Below are 20,537 nucleotides of genomic sequence, written 5' to 3'. Positions count from 1 at the left end.
TTATAATATTACTTAAATACTTTACCTATTATAATATTTATATTTTCTTTATTATTATATTATAATTTATTTATTTTTTATTTATTTATTTATCATTATATTATTATTTTTTCTGTATCTTCACACCCAGCTCTGATTTTCCTCCATCTCTGTCCCAGTTACCTGCAGGTGCAGATATTTCTATTTTCCCTTGCATTTCTATTTTCCCTTTTTTCCAATTGTTTTCCCAAAGGAAGCACCTGGTGTGTGCCCAGAACATATGGAATACATGTATAAATATATATATTTATGTGTACAGCGAGGCATCGTGGCAGCTGGTGCACGAATGCAGCTGGATTTAATTCCATTTTTTTTTTAATTTCATTGAATTCCAGCCAGGATTTCACGGATTTCTCCTGCCTTGTGCTCCATGTCTTGTTTTGGGAAGCTGCTGGGATTTGAGGGATAAAAACCCCTTGCGTTGTCAGTGCTCTTGGAGGGCTCCTCACTCCAAATTCATCAAAAATCAGTTTGTGCCTTTGCTCCTGACCTGACAGGGAGGGAGCTCCAAGGTGGGCACATCCCTGGGGAACGGGAACCTCCAGAGCCCCAAAAGCAGCTGGGACTGGGACAGGGGGTTTGTCCTTGTGCCCTCCTGCCACGGCTCCTTCTCGAGCAGGAGTCGGTGTGAGGTGGGGTTAAAAATTCCAAATTGCAAATGAAATCCCCTTCCCTTGCAGGCCCTGGGGTGTCTGGGGAGGGAGGAGCGTCCAGCTGGCCTCAATCCATGAGTGGGGGATTTGGGATGGGGAGGTGGATGTGAGCCTGCACCCAGCGGGAAATCCTCCTGATCTGATCCCAAACTGCACCTGGAATCGTTTCTCAGGGATGTTCGTGCTCAGTTTGTCCCTTTTATTCCTCAAGGGGAACACGGAGAGCGTCGGTGTCATCGGGCTCTCCTGGGCAGGGCTGGGAGATTGGGATGTGCCTTTGGGAATGCCATTCTTTGGGAATGTCGCCCTTTGGGATTGTCGCCCTTTGGGGATGCCCCTCTTTGGGGATGCCCCTCTTTGGGGATGTCCCTCTTCGGGAATGTCCCTCTTCGGGAATGTCCCTCTTCGGGAATGTCCCTCTTCGGGGATGTCCCTCTTCGGGGATGTCCCTCTTTGGGATTGTCCCTCTTTGGGATTGTCCCTCTTTGGGATTGTCCCTCTTTGGGAATGTCGCTCTCTTTGGGAATGTCCCTCTTTGGGGATGTCCCTCTTTGGGATTGTCCCTCTTTGGGAATGTCGCCCTTTGGGAATGTCGCCCTTTGGGAATGTCGCCCTTTGGGAATGTCCCTCTCTTTGGGAATGTCGCCCTTTGGGAATCTCGCTCTTCCTTCTTAGCTCCCAGATTTTGAGTTCTGCCTGGATGGTGGACAACCAACCAGGAAAATGTGGAAAATGTCCCCATGGCAGGGGGTGGAACCTGGATGAGCTTTATGAGCCCTTCCAACCCAAACCGTTCTGGGATTCCATGGGAATCTTCCACATTCCCCAGTTATCCAGCTATTAGGATGGGTATCTTCCACATTTCCCAGTTATCCAGCTGTTAGGGTGGGAGTCTTCCATGTTTCCCAGGTATTAGGGTGGGAATCTTCACATTCCCAAGTTATTATGGTGGGAATCTTCCACATTTCCCAATTATCCAGCTGTTAGGGTAGGAATCTTCCATGTTTCCCACGTATTAGGGTGGGAATCTCCCCCATTCCCAAGTTTCCAGCCCTGAGGAATTGCCAGCCTTTAGTGAGCTGAGGTTCCAGTTTCCCAGCCCTTCTCCTCGAGGGTTTTTGGCAATCCAGGGAATTCTCCAGGGCTGTAGGTGCAGCACCAGTGCCTTCCAAGGCTGGTTTTCCAGGGTGGGAACATCTGCATCCCTTCCTGCTGTGGAATTCCTTAGGGATGTCCAGGGGTTTCCTGTTATCATCCAAAACCTTTGATCCACATGGATTTTATGCTTTTATTCCAAAGGCAATCCTGGGCTTCAGTGTCTCCATATGGAAAGGGTGGATTGTGCTGCTCACATCCTTCCCAAGCACTGGCTTCTCCAGGAGTTCAGTGGGAATTTTGGTTTAAAATATTAAATTAGATGTTTGCAACCAATCCAGCACCTGGAATCACAGGTGTGACCTTGGCTCCATGTCATGGGAAGAACCCCAAATCCCAATCCTGTCTGATGGAATGCTCACTTGGAATTCTGCACAGTGCATTAACTGGGATGAGCTGTGTGACAATAAACCTGCCCCAGTGCTGGGAATTTTTTTTCCCTCCATTCTGGCTTCCTGTAGAACTTGGAATTTCATTTTTACCTGGATGTTTGTGGGCACCGTGTCCTTTTTATCCATAAAAATAAATACAGAGCCAGCCAGGTTTCTGGGAACAACGTTGGCACAGGGGAATTTACTCTTCGAATTAAGGAGGAGAGAATTGTGTTATTCCTGATCAGGAAAAAAGAAGGATTCCCGTGGAGCTGCTCTTGGCCTGAGCACTTTGTGTCCATGGAATGAGGCTGGGGGATGAATCCTTGGAAAGGAATGCAGGAGAGGATGTTCCTGTCCTTCCCTGCAGAACAACTCTTCCATTTGGGAAGGAACCCGAGCCAGTGTGAAGGAAGGGATGTTTTATTCCCAGTGTGGGATAAAACATCCCACCCACCCTCTCTGGCTTTTGTTTGGTTTCCCCCAAAGAGCCAGGCGGGATTTGGGGTGGGATCGGCGCTCGCTGCAGCTCAGCTCCAGCAAAAAGGATCCATGACCCGATTTAAACCTGTGGGAGCTGCAGAATGTAAATATTTGATGGAACAGCTTCCCTTGGTGAATCTGCTCCAGCTTTTCCAGCTGAACCCTGCCAGGCTGCTCCTGAAATTCTCTTGGTAGCGTGGGGATGTTCTGCTTTCTCCTTTCTCTTGGAGGTTGTTCCAGCTTGGGGCGTTGTCTGAGCCTGGGGTTGGGTTTGTGCAAAATCCCCCAGCCCGAGCAAAGCTGGAATTTGTGTCCCAATCCCTGGCAAGGAGGGGATTTCAGTCCCGGCTGGGCTGAATTTGTGCCCCAATCCCTGGCAAGGAAGGGATTTCAGTCCCAGCTGGGCTGAATTTGTGCCCCAGTCCCTGGCAAGGAGGGGATTTCAGTCCCAGCTGGGCTGAATTTGTGCCCCAATCCCTGGCAAGGAGGGGATTTCAGTCCCAGCTGGGCTGAATTTGTATCCCAATCCCTGGCAAGGAGGGGATTTCAGTCCCGGCTGGGCTCCGTGCTGGCACTCACCCTGGGGCTGCTCCTTCCTGGGGCAGGGCTGACCCTCCAGTGCCTCGCCTGAAGGTGGGGGAGGTTGGCAGCTTTTGAAATGGTTAAATATGGATTTTTTTTAGGCTTTTTGGCCTGCTTTGGAAAGAAAACTTCCATGGTTTTGAGTCCTTGAAGGAGCTTTTTTCCATGGATTGAGTCAATACCCCAGAGCTGAATTCCTTGCCTGCTTTTATCCCTGTCAGAAGCAAGAGTTGCTGTTGGTTTAAAAGGATTCCTGCAGAATTCGGGGAAATTCCCACCTGGGCTGTGTTTGGTGGGATTTGTGGGATGGTGGCACTACAGGGAAAAGGAGGATTTTTGGCAAATTCTCCATAAAAAAGGTGGCACAACTGGGAAAAGGAGGATTTGTGGCAAATTCTCAACACAAAAAGCAAGTCCAAGGTTTGGAGGCAGCTTTTCCTGGTGGCAGCCACCCCTCTGGGCAGATCCCAAATGATTTATCCAAGCTAGGAATGTAGGAATGAATTCCATCCCTGCTCCATGGTTAGTTTGTGCTCAGGTATTTGGGTTCCTCCTGTTGGGAACTTTGGGATCCTGGCCTGTGTATCCATTCTCAGCCATCCCTGCAAACATTTTTTTTGGGATGGATGTGCTTTGCTTCCCCCCAGGCTGAGGATGGTGCATAATTCCATTCATGTATTTTATTTTATCGTTATTTATGGGATAAAAAAGAGTGTTGGGAGCTTCCAGCTGCCTTGAACTTGGGGTTGAAGTTGGCAGCTGGAAAACAAAATTTATCTTTTTAATAAAGTGTGGGGCACCTTCTGCTGGGACATTGTGAGGCTTGAAACCATTTCCAAATTTATTCTAAATAGTTTTTTTTAATTAAAAAATTACTTTAAATAAATGTATTTATTTTTTCTTTCCAAATTTAATTTGCAACTCAGAACAAAAAAAAAAAAACAAACCCCTCTCAAATCCAGAAATCTGAAATGTGGACAAAGCCACATCGAGCTCCCTCCTCCTAAACCTGCTTTTTAGGAGAGCAGAGGCACCAAGAGGAGAATTAATTGCTTTTAATTAATTGCTGTTAATTAATAATTGATTGTATTGATGGAAAATTTCAGTTATTGCCTCCCTGGCTCACAGGTGTAGATGAATGTTGTGATACCAAGCTCATAGAAAATCTCTGTTGGGCAAAATATATTAATATTACACATATATAAAAATATCTATATTATATATATAAAATATATTTTAAAAATCAAATGTTGAGCTTAAATTTGTGTTCAGATTGGTTCTTCTTAACCCACTGGATCAGATGGGGGAGCTCCACTGAGCTCAGGGATTTGCAGGATTGCACCACAGAATTTTCCTGAATTTCCTGCCCCCAGCATCCCCTGGAATTTGAGGGAATGGACCCCGGGGTGGGAATGGTGCCTGCTTATTTTCAAGGTTATTTATGGCAGGGATAGCCTTGGGTCCTTATTCCATAAATTCCAGACTTTTCATGTAAATAAATCCATTCCTTGGGGTGTTTCTGCTGATTTCCCTCTGTTTCTCCTTGCAGGATTCATGAATAAAATCTTCCATCCCAACATTGATGAAGCGTGAGTAAATCCTTCCTCCGTGTTCGTAAATCCCCCAAAATTTCAAATCTTTTCCCCTCATTTTTGGTTGTGTGGAGCTTCCCTGGCATAAAATTCCAATTAATTTCCTCTTGGCCAGAGTGGGAAGATTGAGGTGGTTAAAGACCATAAATGGGAATAAATCAGGGTTTATCCCTGATTTATGGAAGGGGCTGGGGAGGAGTTTTTTCAATTCCCAGAGTGTTTTGCAGTGTTAATTCCATTTTTTCCATGTGTTCCAGGTCAGGAACTGTATGTCTAGATGTAATCAATCAAACTTGGACAGCTCTCTACGGTGAGTTGGGCATTTTCCTCTGTCACTGATGATCTCAGGCCACTTTTTGGAGGTTTTTTTCCCTTGATTTTGGGGGTTTTTTTAACTGAATTTGAAACTCCTCCCTGAGCCAAAATCTCGAGAAAAAGAAGATTGGAATTGCTAGAAGGAGCACAGCTGAGCCTGTGTTTAAAAATGGGAATTTCAGATATTCCAGGTGCACTTTGTGGAAGAAATCCAGGGGGATGTGGACGTCAAATCCTTCAGGTTCTTCCCTGGAAAACTGATTTTAGCTGGAATTCTGGGATTGCCAGTGTGCTGCAGGGATGAGGATCCCAGCATGGATTTGTTGTGGGAGATCAGCTTCTCCACGAAAAGGATAAAAAGGAATCATTCCAGAGGTTTTGTGCTCCAGCATTCCAGGCGCTGCCTTGGAGCTGCAGGGGGACACTGGAATTCCCTCTAAAGTCACCAATCCAAGATTCCAACACCACCTCACAAAGAAATGGAACAGGGGCAATCATTCCTTTCCTTTTTGGGCTTAAAAAAGCAATTTTTCAATCCCTTTAAAGCAGAGCTGGCAGAGGATCTGGGTGAGATAATTCCAGCTGCAGCCAAGGTGGGAGAAACCTGGAACATCCAGCAAAAAATTCCTGAGCACCTCGTGGTTCAGGTCCTGCTCATTCCTGGGGGAGCAGCAGCTCCTCAGTGCCGTGGGTGAAATTCCTGCACCTGGAAAACAAAATCTATCTTTGATTCCAGTGTGGGGCACCTTCTGCTGGGACGTTGTGAGGCTGGAAACCACATTTGGGGCGTTTGAGAGAAGGGTCCTTCCAGCAAAAATCATTTTCCTGGTGTGCTGTGAGCCTCAGGGGAATGCCAGGGCTCTGCTCCTCGGTGGCCAGGCGGCACAAAGAGGCTCCTGAGCCAAGGGGAGACACCTGGCCCAGATTTTACAAATTCCAATCAACTTCTTGCTGCCAGGGCCCGAATCCGGTCCCTGGGAATTCCAGCCAAGGGCCAGGCAGTGCCATGGCAGGGAGTGTCCCCTCAGAGCACTCCTGCTCTTTCCTGGGATCCTTTTTGGGACTCAGATCCTTTCTCCAGGTGCTGCCGTGCTCCATCCCAGGAGCTCTGTGCCAAGCCTGGCCACCACCTCCCGAGCTGGAGCCTGGAGCTCTGTGCCTGCATCCCAGAGCTGGAGGAGCTCTGTGCCTGCATCGCAGAGCTGGAGGAGCTCTGTGCCTGCATCCCAGAGCTGGAGCCTGGAGCTCTGTGCCTGCATCCCAGAGCTGGAGCCTGGAGCTCTGTGCCTGCATCCCAGAGCTGGAGGAGCTCTGTGCCTGCATCCCAGAGCTGGAGGAGCTCTGTGCCTGCATCCCAGAGCTGGAGCCTGGAGCTCTGTGCCTGCATCCCAGAGCTGGAGGAGCTCTTGGCACAGGGGGAGCACCTGGAGATCTCCCTCCCCTTTCTGGGGAATGTTTTGGGAAGCTGAGGGCTCTGGAATTGGATTCAGCAGCTCTGTGATGACTCAGGAGTGGGATCCAGCTTCTTTCCAGGAGCAAGGACAGGTTGAGGTGGCCACACTGCTCCTGTGGTGGCTCTGCTGGGAGTCCCTGGTTCTGAGCCAGGCAGGAGGACACTGATGGTGCTCACCCACAGGATCTCCCTGCCACAATGAAACAGAGACAGAGAAAAGATTTCTGGAACATTCCCACGGGAATCCCCCACACCAGGAACCTTCCCAAGGAGGAATGATGGCCCAGGGCTGGTTCCTGAGCATCCCCACCTCTGGAATGAGGAGTTGGTGCTTCCCAGGAGGGTTTGTGGATCCCCAGTGACCCCTGGGCAGTTCCCTGCTGGGGATTGTTTGGTGACAATTCCTGCGGGCCCCGAGGTGTTCCTGGGAGCTCTGCACATTCCCTGAGCTGCTTCATTTTAGTGGGGGTTGCTGTCAACCAGCTCATGGAAAGCTCTGGAAGAGCGTTGTGCTTTGCACGCCACCATGCAGTGCTTGGGGTTGGAAGGAGCTCAGAGGCTGAGCTCCAGCCCTGCTCCACGGGCAGAGAACTTCATTTAAACAGGGATTGGAAGAGGTGGAGGATTCAGGGGAGGGCAAAGCTCAGCACTGTTTGCTTGGAGTTTCTCCTAATTTTTCAAGCCAGGATTAAAAACCAGGAAAATTCCATCCCCTTCCTTGCTTCACCCATGGAATTCAGCATGTGTGTGTAGGGGTGAGGAGTTTCATTTTCATTTTTATTTCCTTTTATTTCACCTCATTCCCAGAGCGTTTCCCTCAGAGCTTGTGTTGCTCTCTGCCCGTTCCAGGATGGATTTTTGGGACGGCTCTGCCTTGGGGACAGGGACACCAACGTTGTGTTTGCCTTGCAGATCTCACCAACATTTTTGAGTCGTTCCTGCCCCAGCTGCTGGCTTACCCCAATCCCATAGATCCTCTCAATGGGGACGCTGCAGCCATGTACCTCCACCGACCAGAAGAGTACAAACAGAAAATTAAAGGTGAGCCCTAATTAGCACAGTTAATTGGGATTCCACCCCGAGGCAGTGGTGGCTCTTTGCTGCAGGTTTTGCCTGGTTTTTCCCCTTCCAGCTTCAAATGGGATGATGTGAAGGAGGGAGGGGTGAGGTGCTGCTGGGTTGGAAACTGGGAAAGCTCAGGTGTCCCAAAAGCTGGGATCAGCTCTGTCACATCACCCAGGAGTGGTTAAAGCTGGGGTCACTGTTCTGGTGGGAAATGCCTGATTTTTGAGGGTAGAACTATCAAAAGTTAGATTTAAATAGTGAATTATTCAGCCTCCCTTGGCCGATTCCTCTGACAGGATTGTGGGGACTTCCTGCAGGTCTGCCCTGCTCAGTGTCCCAAAGTCCATTCCCTGCTTTTTCATACCAGGGAAAGGCAAAAAATTTCATCCCTTGCAGGCAAAAAATAAATAAAAGATAAAATTTGTCAGATAAAATCTCCACTGAGAGTCCTCTGGGCTCTCATGAAAACGGCCTGGAACCCAAAAATACCCTTGGAAAAAAGCCAGAAAAACTGATGGCAGCCAAAGGAGGCTCTGAGGCCATCCCTTGGGATGAAGGGATACCCTGCTCCCTCACTGCCACCCTTCCAGCCGGGTTCAGATGAGCTGGAAGTGCCTGGAACGTTCCAGAAATCCCAGAGCCCTGCGTGCAGCGGGATGGCGTGACAAGGATGGGATGGAGCTGAACGAGTCTGCCGTCCCTGTTTTACAAAACAACCTCGGGCGTGTTAAATGTGCTGCAGAGGATCCCGGCAGCTCCCGTGCCCTGGGAGACTCGGCAGTGCAAATCCAGAGTTTTATGGATCCCTGCTGCTCCTGGGGTTTTCCTCCTTGGCGGCACGGGAACGCTCCTGGTGCTGTGGCACCAGAGGTGCGCCCCAAAATTCATCATTCCTCCTCTTCTCCCCTTCCCCTCTGGGAGATTTCTCAGGGAATCTTCCTTTGGGAAGCTGAGGAGCAGCTGGAGGATCTCCAGGCTGTTTTTGTTGCCACCCCGCAGGTCTGGAATTGTAGGGCTGTGACCACAGCTGGTTCCTGCTGCTCCAGGCTCTGTGCCAGGTGAATCCAGGGGTGCTTTCCTGGCAGGAATTGGTGCCACGAGGGCTCCCCTTCCTCAGCACCCTTCTGTGGGAGATGCTCTGTCACTATTTGGATATTTTGGGGTTTTTTTCCCCAATACAAATCCCAATCAATGGGACATTCAGCACGGAAACTCCCTGGAAATCTCACTTTTCCTGGGTTAAACCTTCCCAAAAAACCCAGCCCAGGAGCTTTCCTGGATAAAAAAATGGCATTGAAAGCTTGAAGCCTTTGAGTTCCAGCTTAGGCTGGAGGAGGCAGCAGCTTCCACGTGGGAATGGCCCCGGGAGGAGCTGGTGTCCTCCTGTCCTGCCTGGTGTCTGTGTGTCTGCAGCTCCCGAGGCAGAGTTCAGGTGCATTTGGAATAATCCCCAGGGAATTCCAGAGGTTCCCACGAAGGGGAGTGTGCAAGGAGGGACAGCTTCCGGGGGATTTTCCTGATTGCCAGAGGGACATGAGGTCTGGGGAAGCTCTGGGGAGGGAGCAGCCACCTCAAGGATGTGCCCCAGAATCGTGGAGTGGTTTGGGGCAGAAGGGACCTTGGAGAGCATCCGAATTCCACAGGGAATCTGCTCCAAGCCCTGGCCTGGAACATTCCCGAGGATGAGGCAGCCGCAGCTTCTCTGGACAATAGAATTTATAATTTATAATGTCTAGAATAATTTAATGGTTATTAGTTAATAGTTAGTTTAACAGTTCATTTAGTTTATTATTAGTTTAATAGTGAATTTAATCATTTATAATAGAATTTAATAGGATTTATATCAAATATACTTATATATAAATATACTTACATTAAACATATATAATATATTTAAGTATATTTATATAATATATAATTATATATTATATAATATGTTATACATATTATATAATAATATTTTATATAGAATATATATTATACATATTATGTATAATAATATGTAATATATAATAATATGTAATGTAAAATATATATATTATATAATAATGTACAATATATTATATATTATGTAATAATGTAATATATTATGTATAATAATATATACTGGATAATATATTCTATATATTATTATACATTCTATATTATATATAATTATTATATATTATATATTATATAATTATATATATTAAATATAATTATAATATTGTATATAATATAATTATATATAATATCTACAATATATAATAATATATAATACATATAACTTATACAATTTATCAGTATTAATTTTTGTGATAATTTATGGTAATTTATCCTATTTCATGATAATTTTTATCATTATTCACCATTATCTTTTACACTCCCAATCCTGTAACACATCACTAATCTGATTTATCAACCATACCATGACCCCACCTCCCCCGGCTGTTGATTACCTCTCCCTCAATATCTTTTCTTTTGGTTTTTCTCTCTCCCTTCAGAATACATCCAGAAATATGCAACAGAAGAAGCACTAAAGGAGCAGGAAGAAGGCACTGGGGACAGCTCATCCGAGAGCTCCATGTCTGACTTCTCGGAAGATGAGGCTCAGGACATGGAGTTGTAGTAGAGGAGGCACCTGCTTTTCAGAGAGACTCTAATTTCCTAACCATGAGAAGCAGACTATAATATTCATATTTAAACAAAGCAATTTTTTTTATTACTAAACAAGGTTTTTATGAATTATAGCATTGAGCTATATATATATATTTATATATATCTCTATATTTATATATAAATATATATATATCACCCTTTAGGTCTTGATTTTCTCGGTCATTTCCCGGTTCCTGAGGTGCATTAGAGCATTCCCAACATTCCATTCTGGTAGCAATATGCAGCCTGGATGCATGCCTTGAGATTTTCCATTTGGCCAAGTCAGCTTCGGTGTGCTACCAAGCAGCTGCCCTGGGAGGGAGGGAATCAGCAAAAAAAACCCCAAAATCCAAACAAAAGATAGAAAACAAGAAGAAGGGATTTGCTGTCGGATCGAGGTTCCCGCCCGAGACGTTGGTGTTTCCTCCAAGCCTAAAACCTTGGGGCTGTAGGCACGGAAGGGGCTCCTCCAGGTCGTGTTTAGGAAATCAAAAAGAGATTTGACTCCAAACAAACCCCAACCCAAGGGCGTGGAGCTCCCGAGAGCGTGCGGACACTCGCTGGGGACTTGAGGCCGTGCTTGCCGAGGACTCCTCCCTGCCCTCCCGAACTCTAGGCGCTGAGTGCCCCGGTGACCCTCTGGAGGAGCTCTGGATGCTGTTCCTGGTCTGCAGGAGGAGCTGTGCCCTGCCTGGGAGGGAAGAACCACCTGGAACCGCGGCTGAGGATGCTCCTGGAGCTGGGATGGAGGCCCAGCCCTTCCTCTGCCCCCTTGGGAACCTGCTGCCCTTCGACGGCCTCCACTTGGCTTTGGCAGTTCCGCTTTTTTTTCCTCTCTTTCTTTTGCCCCCTCCCTGTTCTGCTGGAAGTGTGGTTCAGACACCTGAGAAACGCTGGCTGTGTCCTGGGAGTTCCTCTCTGACCAGATGGATTGGCCTTGCAGAGCTTCAGAGCTTCAGATCCACGGAATTGGCCCCTTGGCCCAAGTCCACCAATCCGTCGGCACTGACTTTGATTTCCCCTTTTTTTTTTTTTTTTTTTTTTTTTGTTGTTGTTTCTTTTGAAATCTTTCTTTCCTCCCCCTTCTGCACCAGCTTGGTTCCCATCTGCTTGTGTGTGTACAACAGGATAAAAATTCCTTAAGAGTTAACAAAGAAAATTATCTAGGAAAAGAAAAAAAAAAAAAACCACAAAATTTGAGCTGAATAAAAAAAAAAAAGCCTAAAAAGCACCAATTGAGGAAGCAAATGAATTCACTCTTTGGTTTTTTTGTTGGTTGGTTTGGGGTTTTTTTTTTGGTTTCTTTTGGTTTTTCGGGTTTTTTTCCAGGATGTTTGGGAATTGGAATGTTGGATTTCTCCTGGTGTCGTGCAGCAAACTAAGATTTGATTGGTTTTTTGGCTGTTGTTCCTAGAAATCTGATAAGTAAATGTCTCCTTGGGATACTTGAATTGGGATAATTGTGCATCGGAGATTGACGCTGAGATGGATTTTTAAAGCTGAATGTTACCTGCTGTTTTCTTTTGGGGATTTTTCGGAGGGGTTTGGACAAGATCTTTTCATTTGTGACGTGACCTGCAGGAAAAAATCAACCCACCCTGAGCGACTCTGGAGCAGAGTTTTGAATGTCAGACTGGCACATTTGTCATTTCCCCCCAATTCTTGGGTTCGTTTCCTTCTCCTTGGGGACATTCCAACCCCATCTCTGATTCATAAAGCACAATCAGTTTCTTTTCTTTCTCTTGCTTTTTTTTGGGGGAGAAAACAAAAACTCCGTCAAGTCCCACTTGGCTTTGGCATGAATTTCCTTAATAAAAAACCTACCATGGATTTCCTTTCTGTTAATTCCGGGCACCAAGCAAAGGTTCTCCCTCTCCTCCTCCCCATCCTTTTCCAGCAGTGGTGTAGGGCTGTGGCTAGTACTGTGCTGAAGTTCTCTATCTAGCATTTGTGGCTTGTTGGAGGGTGAAATATTAATTATTTAACATGTAATGATGTAATTAACTCTTTATCTAGCACGTTGTTTGCTCATTAATTTGGGGAGGGAGGGGCCACGTTTAACTCGCTTTCCTGCTGCCCTGGCAGTTTTGCTTGTGCTATAAACCTTTACTTGTAGGTGCTACTTAGGAGTAGAGTCAAGTGCTGGGTGGTGATTTCAGTTTAAAAAGCTTCAAAAAAACGAGAAAAAACAAAAAAAAAAGCAGAACAAAAAAAAAAAACAAACAACAAAAAAAAAAGGCAACCAAAAGAAATCACAATAAAAATTTGTATTTTTTCAATATTGTATAAAAATAGTGTTCTAATTCCCTCGCCCCCTTCCCTTGCAGGGTTTTTTGTCTCCATCATTCCCCTCCTGTGGATTTAGGGCATCCAACTGCTGGATGGGAAACACTGAGCTGGAATTCCCAAAAAAAAAAAACCACCCCAAAAATCGGGAAAGCACAGCTGGCCGTGTGAGACACAGCGGGATGGATTCATGGAGCTTGTCCAGGCTCAGCCACAAAAATGCACCTTGCCAGCACTGCCCAGGCTGTGACCATCCCAGCATTTGTCCCGGGAGCAAACACCAGCTGCCAAACGCTGCTTGGAGAGCTGGGCTGGCTGAAGGTGCTCCAGGGAGAGCTGCCTCTGCTCCTGTCCCCCCTCAGACCCCGCCGCTTCTTCCCCTCCTGCATTTCCCACCTCGTTCCTTTCCACCCCAAATCTCCCTTTTTCTCCCCAGAGAATCTTTTCCCCCCGCACAAAAAAATACCTAAAACATCACCAACCTGATCTGGATGAGAAGGTGGGGCCGTGTTGGAGCACCAGAGCTTTTTTGGATCACCTCCGCCTTCCTTTTCCCATCTTCAGGGTGATTTTCTTCTTCACCCAGCCGTGGTGGCGTCCCCTTGGGGACCCTGGGATGAGCTCCCCCCTGCCGGACTGCCACAGCCCTCGGAGCTGCTTTGGGAGCAGCCTTTGCCTTCTCCCCCCGTCGTTCCCCCTTTCCCCTGGAGGTTTTCCGTGGCAGGGGAAGCTGGGTGGGCACAGCCCACGTCCCTCTGCCCGAGCTGTCCCCAGCCGGGGATGGGTCTGGCAGCTGGCACAGGGGGCAGAGCTGTGCCCAGGGCCGGGGCTCCCCTTCCCTCCTCCCTGCACCTGGGATATGTTTGACAATTTCTTTTTTTCTTATTTTTTCCCCATTTTTTCCCCCTCCTCCACATCCTGCTGCCCCTTTGCAACAGCCCCGATTCCCCCACCTGAGCTGGGTTCCTGTCAGGTGAGAGCAGAGACCTCGGGGTGCTTGTGCCCTCTGGCTGAGTTGGCTTTTTGTTATTTTTCCTTTTTCTCCTCTCTGCCTGGCGTTGTTGGTAGAGTGGCACAGCTGCCTCTCCTCTGGGTGTAACTCTCCACTAGTTGTGTATAACTCAAGAACTGTACAATTCTTCTTTTTTTTTCTTTTTTTCTTTTTTTTTTTTAAATAAAATCTGTATATACCTTGAAATCTGCCTGGTGTTTGGGCTTGCAGGGCAGGCCCTGGGCCATGCTGCATCTGTGGGCTCTGCACCCCAGGGATCAGCTCTGCACCCCAGGGATCAGCTCTGCATTCCCAGGGATCAGCTCTGCATCCCAGGGATCAGCTCTGCAGGGATCAGCTCTGCACCCCAGGGATCAGCTCTGCATCCCCAGGGATCAGCTCTGTGTCTCCCCTCAGGGATCAACTCTGCATCCCAGGGATGAGCTCTGCATCCCAGGGATCAGCTCTGCACCCCTGGGATCAGCTCTGCAGGGATCAGCTCTGCACCCCAGGGATCAGCTCTGCACCCCTGGGATCAATGCTGCACCCCCTGGGATCAGCTCTGCAGGGATCAGTTTTGCATCCCAGGGATCACCTCTGCACCCAGAGATCACCTCTGCACCCCCAGGGATCAGCTCTGTATCCCCAGGGATCACCTCTGCATCCCCAGGGATCAGCTCTGCACCCCAGGGCTCAGCTCTGCAGGGCTCAGCTCTGCACCCACAGGGCTCAGCTCTGCAGCCCAGGGCTCAGCTCCAAACCCTTCCCCGGGCCCTTTTCCCCGGGGAGCCACGAGCTGCAGGTGATGGTGGCGAGGCCGATGATCTCGGAGGTCTTGCCCAACCTCACCAATTCCTTTTCCAGCTCCTTAGGTGACATCCCTGTCACCTCAGCCACGGCCCCGAGCTGATGTTGAGGATTTTGGGGCTGGGTGAGGGACCACGAGGCCTCCACTGCTGCCATTCCTTCACGGCGGTCCCGCGGTCCCCTCGCAGCCGGAGCTGTCCCAGGTGAGGCTGCCCGGGGTTCCCCGTGTAATTAATGGGTGCTAATTAGGCGGATTTCTGCATAATCGCTCCTAATTTGGCTCCGAGTCGGGGAAGGATCGGGATTCGGTGCGCAGGGAGTGGTGGGAGCAGTTCAGGGACCCCCAGGGGGTGTTTGCGGCTGTGGAGGGGCCAGGGGAGGTGACAACGGCTGGCACCTGCCTGTCCCCTGTCACCTCTGACTTCTGCAGCTGCCGCCCCACAGCTGGAGCTGAGCCCGACCTTCCTCTCCATCCTCCTCCTCCCCGGCTCGGGGCTGTTTGTCCCCAGCCTGGGGACACGCTGGCGGCTCTGCGCCACGCCAGTGCCACCTGCTGCCAGCGCCCTGCGCGCGGCTGGCTGCGGGGCTGCGACCCTGTCCCCGGGCCACCTCTGAGGCCACCAGCGCTCCGGGCTCTGCCCTTGCCCTGCGGAGGGGGCCGGGCTGGGGGGACAGTCCCGCTGTGTCCCCTCGCTGTGTCCCCTCCCTCGGGGGGTCCAGGGCCGGGGGGGTGGCGCTGTCCCCGCTGCCCGGCAGGTGGCCCCCGTGCCCCAGCAGTGCCTCCCGCTCCGCCCAGTCCCGGCAGAGCTCTGGGTCCCCTCCCTGTCCCCTGGCAGTGCCCCCAGGGCTGCTCTGTCCCCACTGTCCCCTGCGTGCCAAGTGCCAACGCTGTCCCCCATCGGAGCGTGGCTGTGGTTTGGGGGGGTCAGTGTTAGGGTGACAGGGGGGACAGGGACACTGAGCTGATGGCAGGTGCTGCTCCTGCTCCCGGAGGTGTCACCCTGCCCTGGGGACACGCGGAGGTGTCACCCTGCCCGGTCTGTGACGGGGTCAAAGGGCAAAGCCCTGAGCCTGGGGCTCCCTGGGATGTGGGTGGCACCTCAGAGGGAGCCATCACTGTGGGGCTCTGGGTGGCATTCCCATGGGACCCCGGGTGACATTCCCATGGGACTCTGGGTGACATTCCCGTAGGACCCCGGGTGACATTCCCATGGGACTCTGGCTGTTGCCACCGCAGGGCTTTGGGTGTTGTCCCCAAGGAGCTTTGGGTGCCGTTCCCATGGGACTTTTGGTGTCACTCCCATTGGGCTCTGGGTGCCACCCCAAAGGGGCTCTGGGGCCATTTCCACTGGGTGCCATCCCCAAGGGATTGCAGGTGCCAGCCCCACGAGGTTCTGGCTGCCAGCTCTTGGAGTTTTGGGTGCCATCCCCGTGGGTCTCTGGGTTTCCACAGGGCTTTGGGTGACATCCCCATGGAAGCTGAGGACTCCCCAGAGATCTGGGTGCTCTCCCTGTGGGGTTTTGGGTGCCATCCCGGAGGGGTTTGGGTGCCATCACCATCAGGCTCTGGCTGGTGACATCCTCAAGTGTCTCTGGGTGCCACCCCAAGGGTCTGTGGGTGCCACCTGTCAGGCTCTGGCTGGTGCCACCCCAAGGACCCCACAGCCCCTGTGACAGATGGGGACACCCCAGCGCTGGCAGGTGCTCAGGGCTCTGCTCCTGGGTCTGCTCCTGGTGGGAGTGTGGCATTCCCAGCCCTCCCGGCTTTGTCCCCGTGCCAGACCCCAGGACCTTCCACCTTGGGAGCCGCTGCCCATCCTCGAGCAGAGCCGGAGGATCTCCCGGGATCCCGCCCTGCCGGACGGTGCCGCGTCCCTCCGGATGCGCCCCGAGCCCCAGGCGGGCACCCAGACGAGACGGGCCACTTGTGGTGACCCCGCTGTCCCCGGGGGACACCTGAGCCTCTCGGCGGCCCCGCGCCGGCTCCGGTTACGGCCGGATTGTTCCTCCGGCTGGAAGAAATGCCGTCAGCGCCGGCGATCGGTGGCCATTACTAATGCATGACGCTCCCGAGGGACACGGCCCTGTCCCACCCCCCCGAGCCCCCCGCGCCCCCGGGGAAGGGCAGGAGGGGCAGGATGGGTGTGGGGAAGGGTTCGGCTCCCTCCTCCTCCATCCCGACCCCGAATGCTCAGGATGTGCCTGTCCAACCCCAACGGGCCGAGCCAAGGCCTGTGGGACGGGACGCGTGTGTTCCCGGCTGGAATGGTGGGGCTGGAGCCAGAATGGACCTTCCCAGATGGATCCCACCGCCCCTGTCACACCCCGGGAGACCTCCTGCAGAGAGCGCTCCCAGCTCGGGGCGCGTTTGGTGACAAATGTCCCCGTTTTCCCCATAACCAGATCCTGAGCCTCCCGGGGCCGGCGTTCCTCCCTCCCTGCTTTTCTCCTTCCCAGTTTTTAGCTCTTTCCCCCCAGCTCCTCCCTTCACCCCATTTTTCCTCTCCCCACCTGAGCTCGGCGATGCCGAATCCAACAGCTCCAGACCAAAAACCCCCCCAAAACCCCCAGCCCACTGGAACGGGATGCTCATCTCTGCTCATCCCAGCTCGGGGTGACGCCCACCGGGGTGACCCAGGCTCCCCTCTCCCTGTCCCTGAGCTCCCACCCCATTTTGGAGCCGGGATCTCACGGAACGGGGAGGATTTGGCCATCGAACGCGCCGGGAGGGTTCCCGGCTAATGCGCCTCGGCTGCTCCCCGATCCCTGCGCATCAATATTGCATCATCCTTCCATCCCCCGAGCCCGGCCCCGCAGAGCCCCCCCGAGCGCCCGGCCCCCTCCACCTTCCCAGAGGCTGCTCCAGGTCCATCCACCCAAGGCTGGGCGCAGGAACCGAAGAAGGAGCTGTAAATTTTTAAACAGGGCCGTTTGCTCCGCTCGGCTTACGCGGGACGAGGCCCCCGCGGAACTGGGGCCGCGCCTCGGCGGGGACAAAATATTGGTGATGCCAGGAGAGGGATGAGCCTGGAGCCGAGGGCCCCATTCCCTGCTTTTCCCCATTCCCATCCCCATCGGGATGTCCCAGCCCAGCTTTGGGGTCATCCCTTGGCACGGGCACCACCCCAGGAGCCTCCTTGCTCGGGGACCGTCCTTAGCTGGGGCCATCCTGGGAACTCAGGGACCACCCCAGGCTCTTGGGGATCATTCCAAGTTCTTTCCTGCTTGGAGACCATCCAAGGGCCTTGGGGAGGGATCATCCTGGTTTCTGGGGATCATCTGGGATGCTTTCCATCTTGGGGACAGTTTTGGAGTGTCAGGAACCATGCTGGGGTCTCAGGGACCATCCCAGGCTCTTGGACACCATCCCGGGGACCTGAGGATCATCCCGACTTCTGGGGACCACCTGGGGTTGTTCTTTCCTTGGGGATAATCTTGGAGGCTCCAGAAGTGTCTGGAGGTCTCCAGGACCCTCTTGGGGACCATCCTGGTACCTGAGGACCATCCCAGCTGCCTCCCTGGACCTCCTGGAATCCTGGGAAGCATCTGATGGGATGTAGGGGCCATCCCAGGTGCTTCCCTGCACGGCAACCACCCTTGGGGACCACCCCTGGCTCGTGGGGACCACGCCAGGTCTTGGGGACCACCAGAGGTGCCCCCAGGCTCCAGGACCACCCTGGGCTCCCTGGCTTTGGGGACCATCCCAGGACCCTCCTTTCTCCATCACCACCCCGGGGGTCCCACAGAGCATCATCCCAGGCACATCCCCATCCCCAGGATCCACCACCCTCACCCGTCCCAGCCTCTCTTCCTCCCCTCTCCCGGGGGGCTACCCCCACCCCAGCCCCCCGCCCCACGCCCGGGGGGTTTCACCCGCACCAAAAACCCCGGGAAGCACCGACGGCTTCTCCCACCCTCCGTCCCGGCCGGCGGCAACCCGATCCCGGTCCCGCGGGCAGCTGGCCCCAAACTGGTCGGGCTGGTTTGCGGCGCTGCCGCTCCGCGCCGCGCTCGCACCCGGGGCCGGGGGGCGCCGCTGACCCCGGCAGAGTTTCATTCTCACCGATTTCTCTCTTTATTTATTTGCATGTTTGTGTTTGTACGCACGGTCTGAACCCGCGGTATTGCGCTGGGGGAGTCCGGGGGCGATCCGGGGGTTTAATCTGGGGGCAAGAAACGGAATTTTGGGGGGGTGGGAGATCATTTTAGCAGGATGGGGGGTCCGGTGCGGACCATCCCCGTAGCTGCAGCGCCGGGACAAGGAGGGGACCCCTCCGGAGCCCCGGGACAGCCGGGAGCGCTTCCCCCCCCCCCGGGATCCATCACAGAGCCGCCCCCCCGCACCCACACGCGGGGGTCGAGCCCCCCCGAGCCCCCCGCCCATCCCCGGCCCCTCGGGGCGGGCGGCGGCAGCTGCGCCTCTCGAGTTGCGGTGCCAGGGGGTGCGGGGGGGCTCGGGATCGGTTTCCTTCGCCCCCCCCCGGCCCCGAGGGGGGATGTGGGGGGAGTTTAGGGAGCGGGAAACCGGATCGGCGGCGGCGGGGCGGCTCAGGTGCGCGGCTCCGGTGTCCGACAGCCGGTGAGCGGCCCCGACGGCGGCCCCGGGGCGGGACGGCACCGGCTATAAAAATGCCCCCCCAAGGGGAAGGAACCGCCGGTCGGGGCTCAGCCTTCCCCGGGCCCTGCCCGCCGCCGCCGCCGGGACGGAGCCGCCCCGAGGCCGCGGGGATGGGCGGGCACCGCCTCCCACCCCACGGAGCGCAGGCAGGGATGGAGCGGGGGGGCTTCTCCGCCCGTTTAGGAGCCCCCGCTCCGTCCTCAGCCCTCGGGGGGTCCCGCCATCACCCCTGGGGCTGCCCGGAGGGGGAGCGGGGGGCACGGGGCGCGGCGCCGGCCCCGGCGGGGCGGCCCCGGGGGTGGGGTGCGTGGGAGGGGGGGTGGCCCAAGGTGAGCCCGTCCCCCCCCTCCCCGCCCCGGGCCCGGCTCCACCTTCCGGGGCACCTGGGCCAATTGGGAGCCGCAGGGGGGGTCCCCCGGCCGGGCTAAGGCCGCCGCCGCCGCCGCTCCCCGCCACTTGGGCGAGCGCCGGGGCTGCGGGCGGCGGCGGGGACCCCCCCCGGGGGATGAGGGGTGGCGGGGGAGGGGGTCCCGTGTCCGTCCGTCTCCCCCCAGCCCCACGGTGACCCCCCCCGTCGGGCCCCGGTGCGGCCGCCCGGAGCCGAGGCAGCGCCCGGAGCGGAGGTAAGTGCGGCCCTGGGTCCCGGGGGGGGTCGGGTCCTGCCGGGACCCCCCCGGGGCTCGGGGACCCCCCCTTTGAACGCTCCCTTCCCCCCGCACCCGCTCCCGCCGGGACCCGAGCCCGGGGCGGTGCGTTCCCCCCTCTCCCCGCTTTTCCTCGACGTGAGGGTCCCCAAACCCCTTCGGGCTGAGCCCCCCGTGCCTCCCCCCCCCCTCCCAGCGCCCCCCATCCTGCCCGGGGTCCCCCAAACCTCTCCCGTCGGGGCGCTGTCGCAGCGGTCGCATCCCGCCGGGGCGATGCGGGTGACAACGAAATCGCGGCGCTGCCCCATCGCCCGCGCCCCCCGGCCCCGGGGGGGCTCTTTGGGGGTCCAGGGGTGCCTCCTCCGCCCCCCGGCTGCGGTCCGCGGCCGCTCTGCAGCCCCGATGGCGGCTCCGCTGTCACAAATTGTGCCGGTAACGAAAGCCCGGCTGAGGGGACCCCGGAGCCCGGGGGGGCTGCTCTGGGGGGCTGTCCAAGCCCCCCAACCCCCGGGGCGCGCCCCCCCTGCCCCGCCCGCTGCTGCGGAGCGTGGAGCCACCCTGGGGGGCTCAGGCGTGTCCCCACTCCTGTCTGGGGACACCAAACCTCAGTCGGGGCGGCAGGGTGGGGTCCTGCCCCGGGCTGGGGGCTGCTGTGGGGTGAGGAGGCGTCCCCGGGCGCTGGGCGGGGGGGCATGGCCGGTGTCTCGGGCACTGCGGCACAAATCCGCCCGGTCTAGCCCTGAAATGGAGCTCGCGGCAGCTCCGTCCCTGTCCCTGTCCCTGCCCTCCTCTCTGTCTCCATCCCTGTCCCCAGCTCAAGCCGCATCCCCATCCTCGTCTCTATCC

General features: G+C 54.2%; 1 protein-coding gene across 1 annotated transcript in view; it reads left to right on the top strand.

Moving 5' to 3' along the window:
* The window catches only part of UBE2H (ubiquitin conjugating enzyme E2 H), a 50,101-nt gene extending 37,537 nt beyond the window's left edge, over positions 1 to 12,564 (top strand). Inside the window, exons 4-7 of the mRNA XM_038153715.1 lie at positions 4,833 to 4,872; positions 5,133 to 5,185; positions 7,556 to 7,684; positions 10,192 to 12,564. Coding sequence (XP_038009643.1) covers positions 4,833 to 4,872; positions 5,133 to 5,185; positions 7,556 to 7,684; positions 10,192 to 10,316 — 347 coding nt within the window. The 3' untranslated portion in view covers positions 10,317 to 12,564. The remainder of the gene's footprint in view (positions 1 to 4,832; positions 4,873 to 5,132; positions 5,186 to 7,555; positions 7,685 to 10,191) is intronic.
* The last annotated feature ends 7,973 nt before the right edge of the window (positions 12,565 to 20,537 follow it).

This window comes from Motacilla alba, chromosome 1A, assembly GCF_015832195.1.
Source record: "Motacilla alba alba isolate MOTALB_02 chromosome 1A, Motacilla_alba_V1.0_pri, whole genome shotgun sequence".
Lineage (NCBI taxonomy): Eukaryota > Metazoa > Chordata > Aves > Passeriformes > Motacillidae > Motacilla > Motacilla alba.
The sequence above is the reverse complement of the archived record's forward strand: the minus strand, read 5'-3'. Positions and strand labels throughout refer to the sequence as shown.